General features: G+C 37.3%; 1 protein-coding gene across 10 annotated transcripts in view; it reads right to left on the reverse strand.

Moving 5' to 3' along the window:
* The window catches only part of BCAS3 (BCAS3 microtubule associated cell migration factor), a 375,612-nt gene that overhangs the window by 263,556 nt on the left and 94,994 nt on the right, over positions 1–17,062 (reverse strand). For all 10 annotated transcript variants that reach the window (XM_075032961.1, XM_075032959.1, XM_075032960.1 and 7 more), the window contains one exon: positions 1,310–1,443. In XM_075032961.1, coding sequence (XP_074889062.1) covers positions 1,310–1,443 — 134 coding nt within the window. The remainder of the gene's footprint in view (positions 1–1,309; positions 1,444–17,062) is intronic.

The raw sequence follows: 17,062 nt of genomic DNA on the forward strand, positions 1-17,062 counted from the left end.
TGAAAGTAGACAAAAATAATTCTAAAACATTAAACACATTATAGTACATGCTCAAATAGATGTGTATGTATACACACAGTCTCAATGCCCTTTATATTATTTACAAAAATCACTTGTAAGTACTATATATATTATCCCATATGGACAGTTTTTCCTAATTTTCTCTCACTTTCCAGATTGGTTATTCTTTCCTATAGTAAACTATTGCCTATAACAGTAGTTACACTTTTCCAGAACAGTAGCAGCAAAGCTTTAGAATATTTAAACTACCAGTAATTTAAATTCACACGGACTAAAACATTGTCAACCACTACTACATTAAATAAAGCTTTCAGATTCTACTTGTTACAAAGGTAAGGCAAAAAACTTGAGGGAAACTGCACAACTCAAAGGGAAAAAAATTTGTTTGAAGGAGCTGTAATCACGGTACCACAATAATTCAAGCTTCCAGTGTCAGGGTCATAATCACAGTGCCTGAGGCTTCTCCCTGTCACACTAGTTTACATCTGCCAGACTGTCACAAGTCTGTGCTTTCACTGTGTAATTGCATCAGCAAGTGCAATACTCATTTCTTACCCTGTGGTGACATTTTTATTTATGTATTTAAAACAGGTTCTTCAACAGTTACTCAATGCTACAAAGGTGAGGCTCTCCTCATGCCTAAAAGCATCTCAGTGAAGGATTCAAGCTGCACTGATTCTAACAGTGATGCTAGCAAAAATGCTCTCTCACTTTTTTCCACTTTAGCAGTAAATCAGTTTACTGAGCATTTTTTATATTATAATTTCTGACTTTTTCACCCTATGCTAATAGCCTAATTTAGTCTTCCACCTCTAAGAGGGGGATTTTTAAACTGGGAAGTTAAATATACATCACTATAGTCTCCAACAGGTTCCCCCACTTTGCTAAAGTGTAGATAGAAGTTAATCGCAGTCTTTTGATTAACTCTTCCTTTCAACTCTTTAATTGTCTGGCTTTGGCTTTTACCACCAAAGTCAGGCAAGCCCTGACAGTCGCTTCACGGGTACAAGACAAATGTTTAACATGTTACATGAGAAAAGGTTAAGTACAAACACAGCTAATAATCTGGGCTCTTTGGAGGCAGTGTCATATCTGAATAAATCTGACAGCACCTCATTGTAAAGGGCAAGAATTTATTATTGTCCAGGTTAAACGCTGTGCTCTTATCCTTTCTGTGGCTATAACATAAGAAAGGCTCTTTGTGTGCTGAAACAAACATTAAAGTGCCAACATACACAAAATGTATAAGGTGTCTGGGGATTATTCTTCAGCAAATAGTTTAACTTACTTTGGCTTCAGTCTCTCCCCTGTGAAGTGTATACAAATGATGGACGGCACTTTGTGATGATGACCAAGGATGTGTCAGTATTTGAAAAACATGGAAATCATGGCCTAATGTGTCAGTAGTAACCAGCAACATCCCTGGGTAAAAAAAAGAAAAAGAAAAAAGAAACACAAAAGCACAAGAGATTAATCACTGCAAAAGAAGAGGCTTAAGAACGTCTATCTAAAAAAGCTAGTGTGGTTTACATTTTGTTCTCTGGAAACAAAAGAAAACAGTTGCAGAAAATTACTGAATTGAAAGGGATTCATTTCATAAAAATGAATCAGAACTTCAACTAAAATCATATTAACAGTATTACTACTTAAGTATTACAATACAAATCTATAAAAGCCAACCAAGAAATCTGGGAACATTCTAACTAAAGTTGAGAACTCGTGTGACCAATATGAAGCACTGAAGTGATGAATGTTAGAGTGAAACCCCAAAATGCTCTTCAGTGGGAAAGAGCCAGCATAAAAAAGATTGATGTTTCCACAATAATATTTTTTGGAAGAAGAGACATTATCAAAACCCAGCCAAAACATCCCATACCAAAAACAGTCCTGAAGAAGCATCTTTCTTATAAATGTATACAGAAGAAACTGCCTGATTTATTGCTTGAAAGGCAGCAAATCAGAGTTGAGAGCTTTCAAGTGAAATATTAAATTAGGTACTAACTTCATTGAAAACAGGTCACTGATGGATGTACTGAAATGATTAAATTAGAAGATCAGCAGAATCACAGTAACTTATATATGCTATTTACTTTTTTCTCCCACTATATGTCAGTCCATAACCCAGTTTTTAAACATTTACAAACATATCTGAAGTCAATTTGCCATACAAATTTAAGTTTTTTTATATATTAAAAAAAATAGTATTTTTGTACCTAGAAGAGAAGTACGGCATCACGGCAGAACGTAGGACTACAGTAAACAAACTTCAGATTTATTTTTCTGTATAAAAATGTCCATATTGCCATGCTTATTAATGAAATTTAAGAAGTTATCACCCAAAGTAATCCTCTGACATTTAAATAATGTCAAGTACAAACTTATTTTAGCAGTTTAATAGCTACGTTGAAGTGCCTTCTAAACAATTTTCAAGGTACCCATCTATTAAGGAAAACCAGGAATTTCCACATAGCTCTGTTGTGTTGATTCTCCACAGAAATCATAATTGAAATCTTTTGTCCTTCAGGAAGGGGACTTAGGTCTCCCCATTTTACATGACACCTATTCAAAGGACAACTGATTACTGCATTTCTGTCATAAAAGACTGTTCACTTTCTCAGTTTATTTACACATGGCTCCATGATTCATCTTTCCCTCTTCTGCTCACTGCTGCTGAACAAATAGAAGCAGTTCAAGTTTGAAAGGTCTCACACATTAGCACTGAAGTCCCAGAATATATACCACGCAAAATTTTAGAATTAAACTGGGAAAAAAAAACCCTCTTGTGTACTGAGCAGCAGAGAAACATTCTCTTAGTAAAGATTAATTAACTCTTCTACTGAACCACCATTACAACATCACTAGGTGGCTATCCTGAGTGTCTTCCCTCCTTGGCAATCCTGGAATCCCCCTTCCCTTCAGCTCAAATAGAAAAATTTCAGCTGCCAAAGCCTTGACCTTCTGGGCCCAACGTCACCCCGCAGTGCCTCCCTCCTCCTCCTCCGACGCCGAAGCAGGTTTGCGAGCACGTGTCTGGGCTCACAGGAGGAACAGCACGGTCCCAAAGGCTCCAAACAGGATAGTACAGCATCATCGCAGACTTTGTGCGAGCACGAACAGGCGTATGCCTTGGTTTCTCTTGACCGTAACTCTTAAGAAATAAGGATTTTGTGAAGGTAAACAACTACTTTCAAGACTATGAGGCCCACCAGTGGTAAGGTAAAAAATTGGAGAGAAATCCAAACTGCATTTAGAGACAAAAATCGCCTACAAGTTTCCTTCCCAGCTTGACCACTGGAGCTGGTAGGGCTTGGACAGAGCGAGGCCACCCACACTGCACACATCCATTTCCTCAAAATCACACAAATGCAAAATCTTAAATCTGACCTCAGCAAGATTCCCTCCAGCAGACATACTTTTACTGTTACAGGCTGTTACTGCGATTCCGAGTGTTAGAAATGAAAGAGAGTTTGTTATGGAGCTAAGAAATCCGTGAGTGCATTTGGGTATTATGTTTGGGCGGTAAGGCATGTGAGTTGAGGTTGGTCTGGATGTTAATGTTGGCTTAACTGGCAATTTCCTTGATTTGTAGTGACTGTGTTGATAGGAAATACAGCTAAAGTTGCTCAAGCGCAAGTCAGCCAAGTCTTTAGTGTGGGATTATGCACACAATTTGCATTAATTCTGTTCTGAAACATCACAAAATACACTTCCCTTCTAGTGAAGTGTGCGGTCCTCAGCAATATATAGCATTTCCAGTGGAGAAACCTGGAAGCAAAGAGGGGTTTGTGTGCTAGAATTAGGCTGCCACTATTACTGGAGCGAGGATAGTCCAAGAGATCTAATTCAATGCAGTAAGGATTTATTTTCTATATTCCCATGTTTGCCTCTCCTCACGCATTAGATAGCTTTATATAGAAGTTGAGTGTGCTTTTGGTCCTTCTGAGCTCTCTCTTATTCCAGATGGAAAGGACCTTTGGAGAAGGGGAAGCTGGAAGAGAGGAATACATAAGGCTTCTCTCAACAGTGAACAGACGGCTTCAGCAAACCTAGATTTTTTTTTTCTTCCCCCAAAGTGCTAGAAGTGTTTTATAAATACATACACAGAGCTGAGTGCACCCAGAGATCTGAGCACAGCATTCTTCATGTGTATCCCATCACATGGCACAGTGCAATGAAGATCGTAAAAAAAACTTTAAACGAGCCAAAAATCTGTCTGGAAGCTGGAGACAGAAAGCTGCGTAATAATCGTGAGCCAGTGAAAACACAGGAATTACCATACTGTGTTGTCCATCAAATCTACCGGTTGTTTAGCTAACCAGTATCTCGTTTCCAATATTGGCTGGAAACGCAGGTGTCTGCGGACAGTGCAATAAACCCCACAGTATGCAGACATGATATAATTTCGCCCTTCTCCTCACAAAGATTTTTCCCCAAATCTGTAATCTCTACTTAACCCAAGCAGGGCGCTGCTAGAGAGCTCACTTGGGGACCATACACTACAATGTATGTCGCACAAATCCATAAAGCATACGGTGCTACCTGTTTGTTCTTTTGATGACATACACCGTATCTGAACAAATGAAGCTGTGAAATATGCTTGCCTATCTGCAGGTCTGATCAGTTCCATATGATGTGCAGCGTTCTTGGTTCCATATTAATGTGCATTGCCTTGGGGGTTTTTGGGTTTAGTGTTTTTTGGTCTGGGTTTTTTTTCTGTTTTTGCTAACTTGAAGGAGTACAGAGGTGAAAGATAATACATTTGTGGGTGGAAAGGAATTGGCTTAAAAATAGAAAGATGGGTGGTATCTGATTTGGCAATTATGCACGCCTAATCTAAAATCCTGCTCTCTGTCACTGTTTGGAATAACTGCATTTTATTAGATGAAAACAGGCCCTTCGCTTACATTAGCGGCTATTTTTCAGTAAGTTAAAGGAGGACCTTTCATACTCACGTTTGCATTTGAAATACAAATATATACTTGCAGAACTTGTATCAACACAGAGGTCCCAAGCACAATACCACAGATGTGAAAGAACGTGTATTTATAAAACAGCATTTTGAAATATCTTACTTACTACTGTTATTCAAACAATAAATCACTGATGTTTTAGAACATTTAACTTGGGTTTTGGTGTGGTATTTTCCAGCTCTCATTACTTCACACTGAAGAATCACAGTTTTCAATTATTACAGCTCAGCCATTTCGTTCCTCTCCATCTCCCTGCAACAAAAGGCCGCTGCACCGCTGCAACACCCCAGCAGAAATATCTAATCCCAGTAGAGAAACATGAACTTGAATCTTGGTGGTTACCTCACTTTCACTTTCAAGTGCAGGAAACTTCAACTCAGCTTTCTAAAAGACCTTGTGACAGTTTTCCCAAAAAGTTGTTTAGACGGAAATATGGGTTAAAGCTGTCATAAGTTCAGTCCAAATATGTTTTCTCTTATGATGTACTTTATGTATGAATAATCATAGATGAAAAGTGAATAATTCTCAAGGATTTCCTGCTTATTTTTCAAACTGGCATTAATCCCTGTTTAACAGATAACATCTGAAATCAATTCAAAGTCTTGCATACACAGAACCCAGTGGAAATTTATGTGTAAAGCAGATACTACTTAGTATGTCTCTCTCTGCAAAAACTCTGATTTTGCTTATCCGTAATATGAGGGGCGCAGCTAGGTTAAATTAATGACTGTTTTACTGCGTGGCTTTTCAAATCCACAGAGATGATTAAAATCCAGTTTAAAAGGAACAGGTATCCTAGATGGAAAAAAAAATTACTGAAGCTTTGTTTTACCTGACAGATGCATTTGCCCCAATTTACAGCTTCCTATTTTTCATGCATTCTGTTTGGGAAACAATAAGCTTCTTTGAGGATAGAGATGTTAAAAAATACAGAGAATATATGCATAAAAGGAAAAACTAGTACAGATGTAGACTGTGGGTTAAGAGCTATTTATGCAGTATCAGAAGACTAAACCAGACTCTGGCCTGGCCATAAACTAAGCCCACGCCCTAAATGAGGTGCCAAGCCACAAAAAGCATTTGCGTCAACTGGGAATACAAGCAAAAGAAGGACTTCTAATTATAGGGCCTGGAAGCGGAAGCCCAGAGTGATTAGGAGTTTAGGCGCTGCTGTATGTTTATCTGGGAGCTTCCTCTCGCTCGCTCTCAGCCCGGGTTTGATAGATGAGGGTTGGCCTAAAGGGTGGGATTGAAGTTGCTGATGGTACACAGAGTTCTCCGCAATCCGAAGGAGACGGAGACTGAATACTAAGGCTTCTGTGGCCTTGTAGGAACATAACTCTTTTCAACTAGGCGTCAGCTGGTTAGCCCAAACGGCAAAATTAGAGAGCAGCAAATCTCGGTTGGGTACTTGCTATAAAATCTAGGAAACCTGAGTAGCCTAAGCATCTCCACCACATCCTATTTATAACACCTATCTAATTGCATAGTTGTTTATTATATGCATACAAATGAGGCAGACACAATTTCACCTTGGGTTTAAGTTTCTTGAGTAACTTCGCTTTAAGTAATGCCATCTTCCAGAGTAACAGGAGGTTTTTCCGCCTTCCAAAACAATGTCATTCTGTAATTACACACTGAAGAACTCAACACGTTCAAGCTGTGTTGGATTTGTTTTAAAAACTCCAAGGGCACAAACGTTAGGAAAGCAGGCACACATCTGCGTGGAGGAAACGTATATTCATGGATATACTTAAATTTAGGAATGCAACTCTTACATTCCCATGCACGCAAAGCCATATAGAGACCTGTATAGCCATTGCACAAACATGCCATTTACGTGAACAGCGATAAAAAAATATGAATGACTTCTCAGATTTTATTTTTTAAATGTGAGCACAGATACCGTGCAACACTAATATTATGCTTTTTAGGTTTTCAAATTACAGGACCAGAGCGCTCAGTGGAACCACGCTGAACTTAAGAGTCACTCCTGATTCAGTCTATCCGCATTTCTCTCAGCATTCCTACCTCCTCCGTGCTAATTGTATAGATTTCTACTTCACTGCAGCTCTCTCGCAAAAGCAGTTGCGCATGCATCTTGTTAAGATGTGACAAAGTTTATATGGACCATGGTTTTAGGAAACGTATGACCTGACCTATGAACAGTAGCTGTATTTATACTCGCTTAACTCCTCTCTGAGGCTGATGCTAGTCAAAATACAGCCAAATATTAGTGCTACTGAGCCCATGTATACTTCCAAGTGTAACACATATGCCACAGTTACAAAATTTGGTCTAAAAAAAAAAACCAAAACAACCTTAGCTAAATAAGGAAAACCTGATTTTAACAACAAAATTCACCACAAAATAAACACATAGTACATAAAGTACATAAAGATATCCAAAATATTTTTAAAAAAATATTTAAAAAACCCAACCAACAACCCAGCAAATCAAAAGAAAGAGAAGAAAAATAAAAAACTATTTTGTGAATAAATAATTATCTATGACTGTACTCTGGAGATCTCTATACACTGTAACACACTGAGGACAATTATACATTTAATCTGAGTATTTGGAGCTTGGGGTGAATGTATGGAAACTGTCAGACATTTACCATGTCCAACAGATGGCTCAACGGTATGCTTTATATACTAAAAAAACTATTCACCAGTTTCAAACACTAACTGACTACAGCTGATGGCCCAATAAATACTAGAACTTTATCAGGATGGGCTTCTCCCTCCCATAACTAAAGGACGCACACTGAGGACAGCTAAGAATATGAGGACAAAAGATCAAAGGGAACAGACTCCCTTTTCTTTTAACCCAGCTCCAAAAGGGATACAAATCCACAGCCACTACGTTACGTTAGTGTTTTGGGGTTTGTTAGTTGCGGAGATGGCAGTAAACATTTTTACTGCTGTAACATGTTATCATGTTTTTCTCTTTTCATTGGAACGACAATAAAGTAAATGTTACAGAGACAGGGTAAAATCCTGACCTCCCTGAAGTCTACAGAGCTTTTGCCACTAACTTCAAGACAGGAAAGAATTTTACCCTTTTCATACAGTTGTGCATCTTTAATCCAAAAAGAAGTTAATAATGCCTGCTGTGCTAATTTTAATATATTTTAGAATTAATTATAAGTCTATCATCTATCAAAACAGAGTGTATTCAGCAATAGTGGTACCCGAACAAATCAACATTTACAAGTGTGCCCACAACCTTATTGAATAAATTCAGCATTCTATTAAAACTCATCTTATTTACCTGCAATTTTGACAGATTTTAACAAAATGTAAAGTTTCTATCAACAGATGACTAAAATTTCTATAAAAAGATGATCACAAAAAGGTGACTAAAGAACTATCCTTCAATAAACTGTGAAATTTTCTGCAGTAGAGTAAAAGCAACCATGGATAATGTTAGATTAGGGTAATTGTAAATTTCTAATGCTTAAAGAAACTAAGACCCCAATATTTCCTTTCTCTTAGAAGCGAGGAATAGGAGACTACAAAAATTGCTGAAACTGTTAGAAAAACTACAGAAAGAGGACATACTGAAAAAGATAGGAGGCCTAAGACCATCCTCCTCAAGGCTTCTTATCCAAGCAAGACTTTTTGGTAGTAATGAAAAAAAGCTTATAAACGGTACATAGATGGAAATCAGTTATTTATATATGACTTCTGTCTGCAGCAAAAGGTAGGTGATGAAGCACAATGATTTAATCACACTTCTCCAGCAGTACAATACCTTATTTGCATGAAGACATCAATTTGATGACAGAGAAACATTTCCTGTCTTCTCCCCCTCCTCAAATATCAGCTCTTCAAAAGAAAAAATGGGCTCTATTCAAACCCACTAGCAACTTCTGCTACTAACTACTACTAAATCCTGCTTTGGGGATAAATTTCTCTGGAGACAATAGGTTAAACGCTTAGATTAGAAAAAATATGAAACTGGACGTTTTCTAAAAAGTTAAGTAGTGATGAATTTAAGCTATTGATAATCATATATTTCTGAAATTTAAAAATAGGATAATTCATGCACTGCAAATTTCCATACTGGCCTTCTTAAATACATTTCTTCCACCCAAATGACTTGATGCTATATAGCACTGATGGCAGGATTTCATATGCATTTCTTCTCAGATTCAAGATCCTGTTCAGTGTGCTTCCAGGGTTAAACTCACAGAAAACAAAGAGTGATTTTACTTAAGACTGGTTTTAAACAATACTTATCTAAATCATAGCTATCCAAAATGTAGTAGTTATTTGATAGAGAATTTAAATGATCAAGAATTTCCTAAATTTTCAGTGTATCTTAAAGTCTTCCACCTTCAGGTAGGAAATGCTCTAGACTTAGGCAAGTATTTCTGTAAAATGAAAATCAGTTTCCTCTGGGGAGGCATTGAAGAAAAAGAAAAAAAAAGGAGAATGTACACAGACAGAATTAAAAAGTACAGAAGAAAACAGCATTGACATGATTTCATGAAAAGGGCATTCTTATTAATTTCAACCTGGCTAATCACAATGAGGAGATTATCTGTTTGTCGTCATTCAAAGCGCACTTTGTGTTAAAACAGACTAGATTTTCTTCTCTCTGTAAAGTCCTCTTATTTACACTTCTGCTGCTAAAAAAATTCCACTGCTGACACTCTTCCTTCACGAACAAACCATAAAGCAATGCTAGCAAACTACAGATCACAAATTATTTCTCACCTTCTGGCTCAGCATATGTGATATAGAGACACAATCTCTGTAATTGCAATTCATCAAACATGATGCCATGACGTTAATTTTAATACATTTGTCTTCAAAGGCAGTAATTCAAGTTGAAAAACAAAAGTCAAAATAAAAAGAGAAAAAACAACAAATTATTCTGTCATTAAATAATTACAGCTGATTTACTCTAGATGACACATCCAGGAAGGTGATGTTCCAGAACAAGATTAATCTTGCAACTGGAGCAGAAAGTTGCAGGCGTTATAAAAGTCCAAGCACAGATGCAATGCTGGTTGCAGCCATATCAGTACTGCAATAAATTAGCTTATACAGCACTTGCCACTATAAAAGATATCTCCAAACCTTAACTAATCTACATGTTTAATAAAAGACTGACTGTACACATTAGGTAGGAAAAAGAGACCAAAAAAAATTTCTGTTAATCTGTGAGGCACTATCAATGCTTCCCAACAATCAAATAAGGTATTTTTCTGCCCACTTGCTCTGATCAATGGGAAAAACTTCTGCAGAGACATTCCAATTTAAACCTCTTTAACTATTAACTCAAGGCCACCATCACATTTCAATACAGAGCATTTAAATAATCAGAGGAATTTCAGGTCCGTTAAAGGTGCAGTCAGGCATCCAAAGGGGCATACAGTTTAATCTGTTTTACTGCTGGTCCAACATTAATTTTCTTGTTATTAATGGATGGAAAAGCTCTTTTGTAGCCAAGGAAGCGTAATTATTTAAAATTTTAGATGTGTTGCACTTCACAGCTCTCAGCTGCTAAGCTGGCAGGAGTAACACTTCTGGAAAGCAGATCATTTATTTACCACATTTAGAAGAAAAAACCCCACATACTTATAAAACAGCACCATGTTTTAGCTATTTACTAATTGACTATCTTATTTGAGAAGTTTCTCTCTTTGACATTAAAATTACCATAGTTAAACAACAACAAAATGAAAGTACAGAAGTGAACTGAATTTGACATGTCACTTAGTGGTTTCAGCAATGGATTAAGAATCAGGGATCCTATGTAATACTCTTCTCTGGCACTGAGTTACTGCGTGACTTGAGTGAGTGACAACTTCTCAATCCTTCAATTTTCCTAAACTTAGCTTTCAATCCCTAATTTAAAAGTTTGAAGTTCTTACAGTTCATTTTCAACACACCCTTCTTTTTAACCTGTCCTCTTCTAATAAACGGATGTCATACCCATAGCTCTGATTTCTGCTCTTTGTTTTCTCTACTGTTTGCAAACTTCTCTTCTACCCCCTCTCCCTCGCGCTGCTGGAATTATGCCACCATTCAGTCAGTCAACTACCACGGCTTGAAAAGTCTCCCACTTCTTGTTCACTGAGAACGCCTTTCTTCCTCTCTAAACCTATTTCTTTGGAATCTTTCTTACCACCTTACCCTTCAAATCCATAAGGATCAAGTCTTACATCCTATATCTTTCCTGCCTTCTGTAGAAGCTATCTGGATCCAAGAACACATCCCGTTCTGAACTTGCAAGGTAGCTGTATGAATTTACACTTATCTACACAATATATGGAAGTAATACATATTACTTATGTATATCAGAATGTACCTTCCACACCCCACCAATTTAAAAGTTGGTGCTACTGCCAAATTTAAGGTGTACTTAGCTACTGCTACAGTTATGTTTTACTTAATTATCCTATTTTCAGTTTGTTTTTAAGGGCTTGCACTGAAAAAATATTGCTTCTATTGCTCCCTCTAGAACGGTAAGAAGCCACAACAGAATCCTGTGGCTGGCAAACACTTCTATGGCTACATTTAAGACGTGTAGAGAAAAGCTTTTATTGAAAAACACTGTCCCAAAACAAGACCACCACTAAGCTTTTGTAACAAAATGTCCTCTTCCGAGGCTGTGAGTCTAGTTACTTGGCTTAACAAATTGGCAATTGAAGCACAACCTCTAAAAAAAATTCAAATACAGGATAATTCTCATCTTTCCTGGCTACCCACAGCCACCTACTGGATTTTTTGCAGATATAATTCTTGGCAATGAAGCCTTCCCTCCCCAGACCGAGAAACAAGGCACAAACCTTACAGTAACAGTAATGAATAAGATTTAAACAAACTCCAAATAGATGTGCAAACTTCTACTCTTAACCCGATTCCCAAACCAAATATAAGTAATAGATAAGTTTGTATGGATGGTCCCAGTAACAAGGAGTAAGAGCAAAGAAATGACAGCTCTGCTGCTCAGCAGCAGCGTCTAACACTACAGTTCAAGTCCAAATCGGCTAGTCCCAGCTCAACAGCAAAAGTCAAAATCTGAAACTGGGAGGTCCTGCAGTCCTGTAATAAATTACTGGCTTGTACTACTGCAGTTACTATGCAACTAGGACTTTTTGAAGGAATTCATGTCAAAGGCTGTGCCAAACGCACCATAGAAGAGAGAAAGGAAAAGGCGCACGCATCTGAACGGCAGCCCGCTATAACCACAGTGCCCGCAGCGCCTGGACCACCTCCTCTGAAAACCTTGGCAGGACGGACGCTAGAAATCCTGTGCAGAGAACAGGAGGCTGTGACCGGTTCAGATTCTGCACTGCCAATTTTCACAGGTGAAAAGACGAATTAAGACCTAAGCACAATTTCCTGTTCTGCTTGCCTCAGTAGCTCAGCCTAACTTCCAAAATTGTTCACTACGTTAGGCTGCGTAATGAGGCTTCTACAGAAAGTGGAACTGCAGAGGAGGAGCAGCACTGCAGTTCACACTGAAGATGGACAGAACAGAAACGGATATCCTGACACCCTCCAGAAACAAACTTGACGTTTGAATATCGAGACTCTCAGAATTAGTGGACATATCTAAAATTTAGCGCTCATTTCTCTACCTTTTATCTATAAATTGTGAAAATGACATATATAGGTGTTTTCACGTTCCACTTATTCACACATACGCATCCTTAAGACCTTGTGACCGAAGAGCATTACAGGAATGAGTATGAAGCTTGCACAGTACCCCTCTGTGTAAAGGTTAAAACCAACAGATGTTAGTCCTGTGAAGGTCTGATTTATATAGTTTATCTTCAGCAAAGGAGGAAAAGCAGGAAAAGCCAGAAGTTGTTCTTTCCTCATGTAAGACGATCCCGATTCAATGGCACAGAAGAATACATAAAATCAACTATAGCCGTGTCATTAGTCGCCACAGCGGATAGCTGGCATCCCTCTAGATGTTTGTAAGGAATGGTGGCAGCTTTAAGAACAAAAATTAACCGTCTCAAATTTCTATAAGGGCTGAGAAGTATCTCAGCAACCTGGCAAAAACACAGAGTACTGACTGGAAAAATGCTACCAGAGTTCAGCTGGAGGCGGGGGATTTTACTTCAGACACCAAGGTTATTCACCCTAACACCCACTTACAGAACTGCTGCATGAATCCAGCAGTCAGAACACATGGAGATTTCTCAGTTTTATAAAGCACATTCTCTTCTTGCCTCACCGCCACTGACTCCACCACAATCCCGACTGAGACAACTTAGGCTGCTGAAACGTACACATTAACTGCAACAGGCAACAAATGGTGTTTCTACCTAATTTTCATAGGAAATTCTCCTTCTGCAGCATATGCCAAAGCATAGACCAGTGTAAAATACAAGCAGGCTGTAACTTCCCATCTGTCTTACGAAGATGGTATTGTTAAAAAAAAACACCTAGCGTTGCTTGGGCGGGAAGGCAGCAAATACACGTAGAGCACATACAAGCATACGCTGCCTGCGTGCATTCCTGCAGCACCCTTAATTTGTGGGACTGCTTTTAGAACTGTGATCCCACAGTGTGTATGTCAGGGAGAGCAAGTGATATAAAACATACCTTCGTTTGCGAGCTAGAGAGGATCTGGCCCTTCCTCCCCTCTACAGGGAAAGGAGAAGGAAACTTATTGACCCATGCACCAGACAAATGAACAGACTATCCATTAACTAGTGAATTGCACAGAATGAAATTATGTTAGAGACAATAAAATGAATATGACTTTAAAGCGTTCATTAAAACTGTCACCAGCCATCTAAAATTTAACCTATGAACCACAGCTCTCATTCATATAGCATACAAAAAGCTTGCCAAAAAACACGATTAACCTGTGCAATGATCAATAATTCTGACATACAGTAAATTTTGGGTTTAATTGGAATACTTACAATTGATTATCAAATACTCTCCTAGAAATGAAAAGAAAAGAAACCAGCAAAGTTTAGTCACACATTTGTTAGCTAAAAACTTTACTGTTGGAGAACATCTAGGTACCAGTGACAAAAATCTCCTCAACTAGAAAGCGCTTTCTTAGGCAAACAGAAGTTTTACAAACACAAAATACATTATTTCCATCTAAAAACTGGATTCTATCAGTATCTTCACTGTTTTTATTGGAATCAAAATCTCAAAGACAGAAAGCAAAAATTGTGATGTATTAGTTATGCCTTTATACACAATTCAACTTTCTTTTCTCTTTCAGTATCTCTAGGAAAAGGCAGCCTTTGGTAAAACACCTATTTATTTGTTGTGTCAAATCTAGGCCAATCAATAACTCAAGTTAACCTAAAAAAGGATATTCAACCTTGTGCTTCATATTTCTATAAACCCTAGAAAATCCCAAGTTTATGACACTAAACCATACCAAATAAACAGAATGCATGGGTCAGCTACAACACTGACTCCAAATACTGAGAAATAAGTTCCTTTTTCAGCTGGTCTTCTCAAAAATTCTGTCCCACATGAGCCACATTTTGAAGACAAAAGATTATACTGTAGGCAATATATTTTTGCCTTAAAAAAAATAATAAAGGTACAGACAGAATTAAAAAAAAGGGGTTTGTTTATTTCCAGGCCTGTTGATAATATTTGCTAAAGCAAGATGAGCAGCTGGTCTAGATTGAAAGGCTGAACCAACTGTTTCCTGTCACATTTAACAGCCCCGCATCATTTAAAGTCTTAGGATTAGGAGGAAGGTGAACAAGAAATTCTGTAACTTCTATCGCTGTGTAATCTGTAACAAACCCTTGGGCCATGTAACTTTCAAAATCCAAATAATTTACTTTTTACCTGCTTTGAAATACTAGTAAGAAATGTCTATATATTAAAAATACATACATTGCACATGTAAAGAAAAAGTTTAAAAAAAATTGATACTTTTAGCTTCACTGATTATAAAACTTAATTAAGCTTGGTTTGTCTATAAAGTTTTCTGTTTTCCTAGAGGGTGAAGGCGAAACTTACAGTTTATCATGAAATTTAGCTAACAGAAATAGTAAATATAAGGTAAAAACCTGTCTGGAACTGATTTCTGAAACACTGATCTTATTTCCTTCCTTATGGATTCTATTTTTATTGTATTATCTATGGCTGTACAGAACTTGCACAAGTGTCGACAACAACGTATTTAGCAACTAATATTCAGCTTTAGCACAAATAAAACGTCTATAATTTGCTTTTAAATGTGGTGAAGTAAAGACAATTTACTAAAATAAAACTATGGCCCCATAGACTCTAAAATTACTCTTAAAAGCATGTATAACAATTTCTCTAGTATGAATAGATGTGTATAACGTACACACAAGTTGGTTTTAATTATCACAGTTCATAAAGGCCTTTATACCTCAGTTCTGTCATAATGAAGAGAGGGATTCTGTTAGTTTTTACCATGTTAAAAAATCTATAAAATGATCCTCCCTTCTGGCCTCCTGAAACTAAGATCCTTTAAGCACGTCCAGTTTGCTAGCAGAACTAAAAAGCAGATTCCACGATGCTTATCAGTTGTGTGATTTACAGACACGATACTTTGAAAAGTCTCACCAATCGTGACTCCGTTCCAGGTCTGAAGGGACTACCTCACACCACCCATCGCGAGTCTTGTCCAACTCGCAGGACTAAGCTGTAGCGCTCCCTGCCAACATCATAAATGCTGCCATTAAAATATTTGTTTTAATTCTGACCTCAGAGTCACAGCTAATAAACAAGAAAGGCAATGAGAAATTGAAAAACAAACTAAATGCAGCTGTTGGACTGGACGTTTCACAACTGTGTTTAACTGCATCCTTTAATTTCACTTCTATGAATAGAAGCCATACACCACAGCTTGCATGCCAGCTCGTCAAGCAAGCAGTATTTTCTTTTGAGTTCATTTTGCAGTGTTATTCCGTCATGTAAATTTTACTGTATTTTTAACTTTTCCTTTGAGATGCGGTCTGCAAACAATGGCTAACTATTTGCTGGTGGTTTCTCATTAGAACACGTACTAGCAATGGATAGCATTTGTATAATTTTTCCATAATCTTCCTCACACACAAGAGGAACAGAATTATTTTTTGTGTATGTATAATACATGTTTGTATGTGTGTCAGTCCAGAGCCCATTTAAATATATCCAGTGACCAGAAGAATAACGTTTTAGAAACTATGCATTTAGAAACTATTTAGAAATGCATTACAAAATGACATGAAATAACTAGATACAGAGGAGGGAAACACAAAACTTATGCTGTTCTATGGACTTCCCAAAACCTACTCGTATATCTTTAAAAACAAAAGTATTATTTTTTTAATATGTCTTTATAACAATCAATGAAAATACCTTTCCTGAATGCACAGGATTACAAATACTAATTAGACAGAGAATCAGGAACCTGAACATACTTGAAAGAAATCCATTTAGAAAAGGGAAAAAGAGGCCACATCCTTTTAAAACTGTAGATACAAATAAAGAATCAGATGATTAAAAATTAGGATACTAAGAAAGCCAGAATTTCCAATTTGTTTTGGAATATATTCCGTGAGTATGGAGGAAAATACAGATAATTATATTTTGCAAAAAAATATAACACATTGGTGTGTTTTTCAAATATGTAATGTCCTCCTCTTCTCAGTTTTCAGGTTTGGAGGTTTAGTATGTGGAAAGATAAATATCACCTCACAGCCTTCCAAAAGTAAACACTTTGTTTCCTCTGCGAGGGGGGGGGGGGGTGGGGGGGGGGAAGTGGTGGTGGGTGTATTTTCATTAAAAAATGAAAATCAGTTACCATTTTTTTAAACATGTGGAAATCCAACTTCCAAATAATACATAACCTTAGAACTTTATATAGCAATGTCTTACCAAAAAAAAAAAAAAAAAAAAAAGGCAAGCAGACCTAATGCCTCCGAAATCACACGAAAGTCTTAATTCTCAGTACCATCTCCATTCAGGATATTTGCATCCACAACTTTGCTCGAGTCCCAAGACCCTACATGAAAGTAAAACAGTGAATACTTTGGACCAATATTAAAAGGAATAGCAATAAACCAAAACATTTGAATGAAGCCGTACACAGAA

This window comes from Buteo buteo, chromosome 7 (assembly GCF_964188355.1).
Source record: "Buteo buteo chromosome 7, bButBut1.hap1.1, whole genome shotgun sequence".
NCBI classification, from domain to species: Eukaryota; Metazoa; Chordata; class Aves; order Accipitriformes; family Accipitridae; genus Buteo; species Buteo buteo.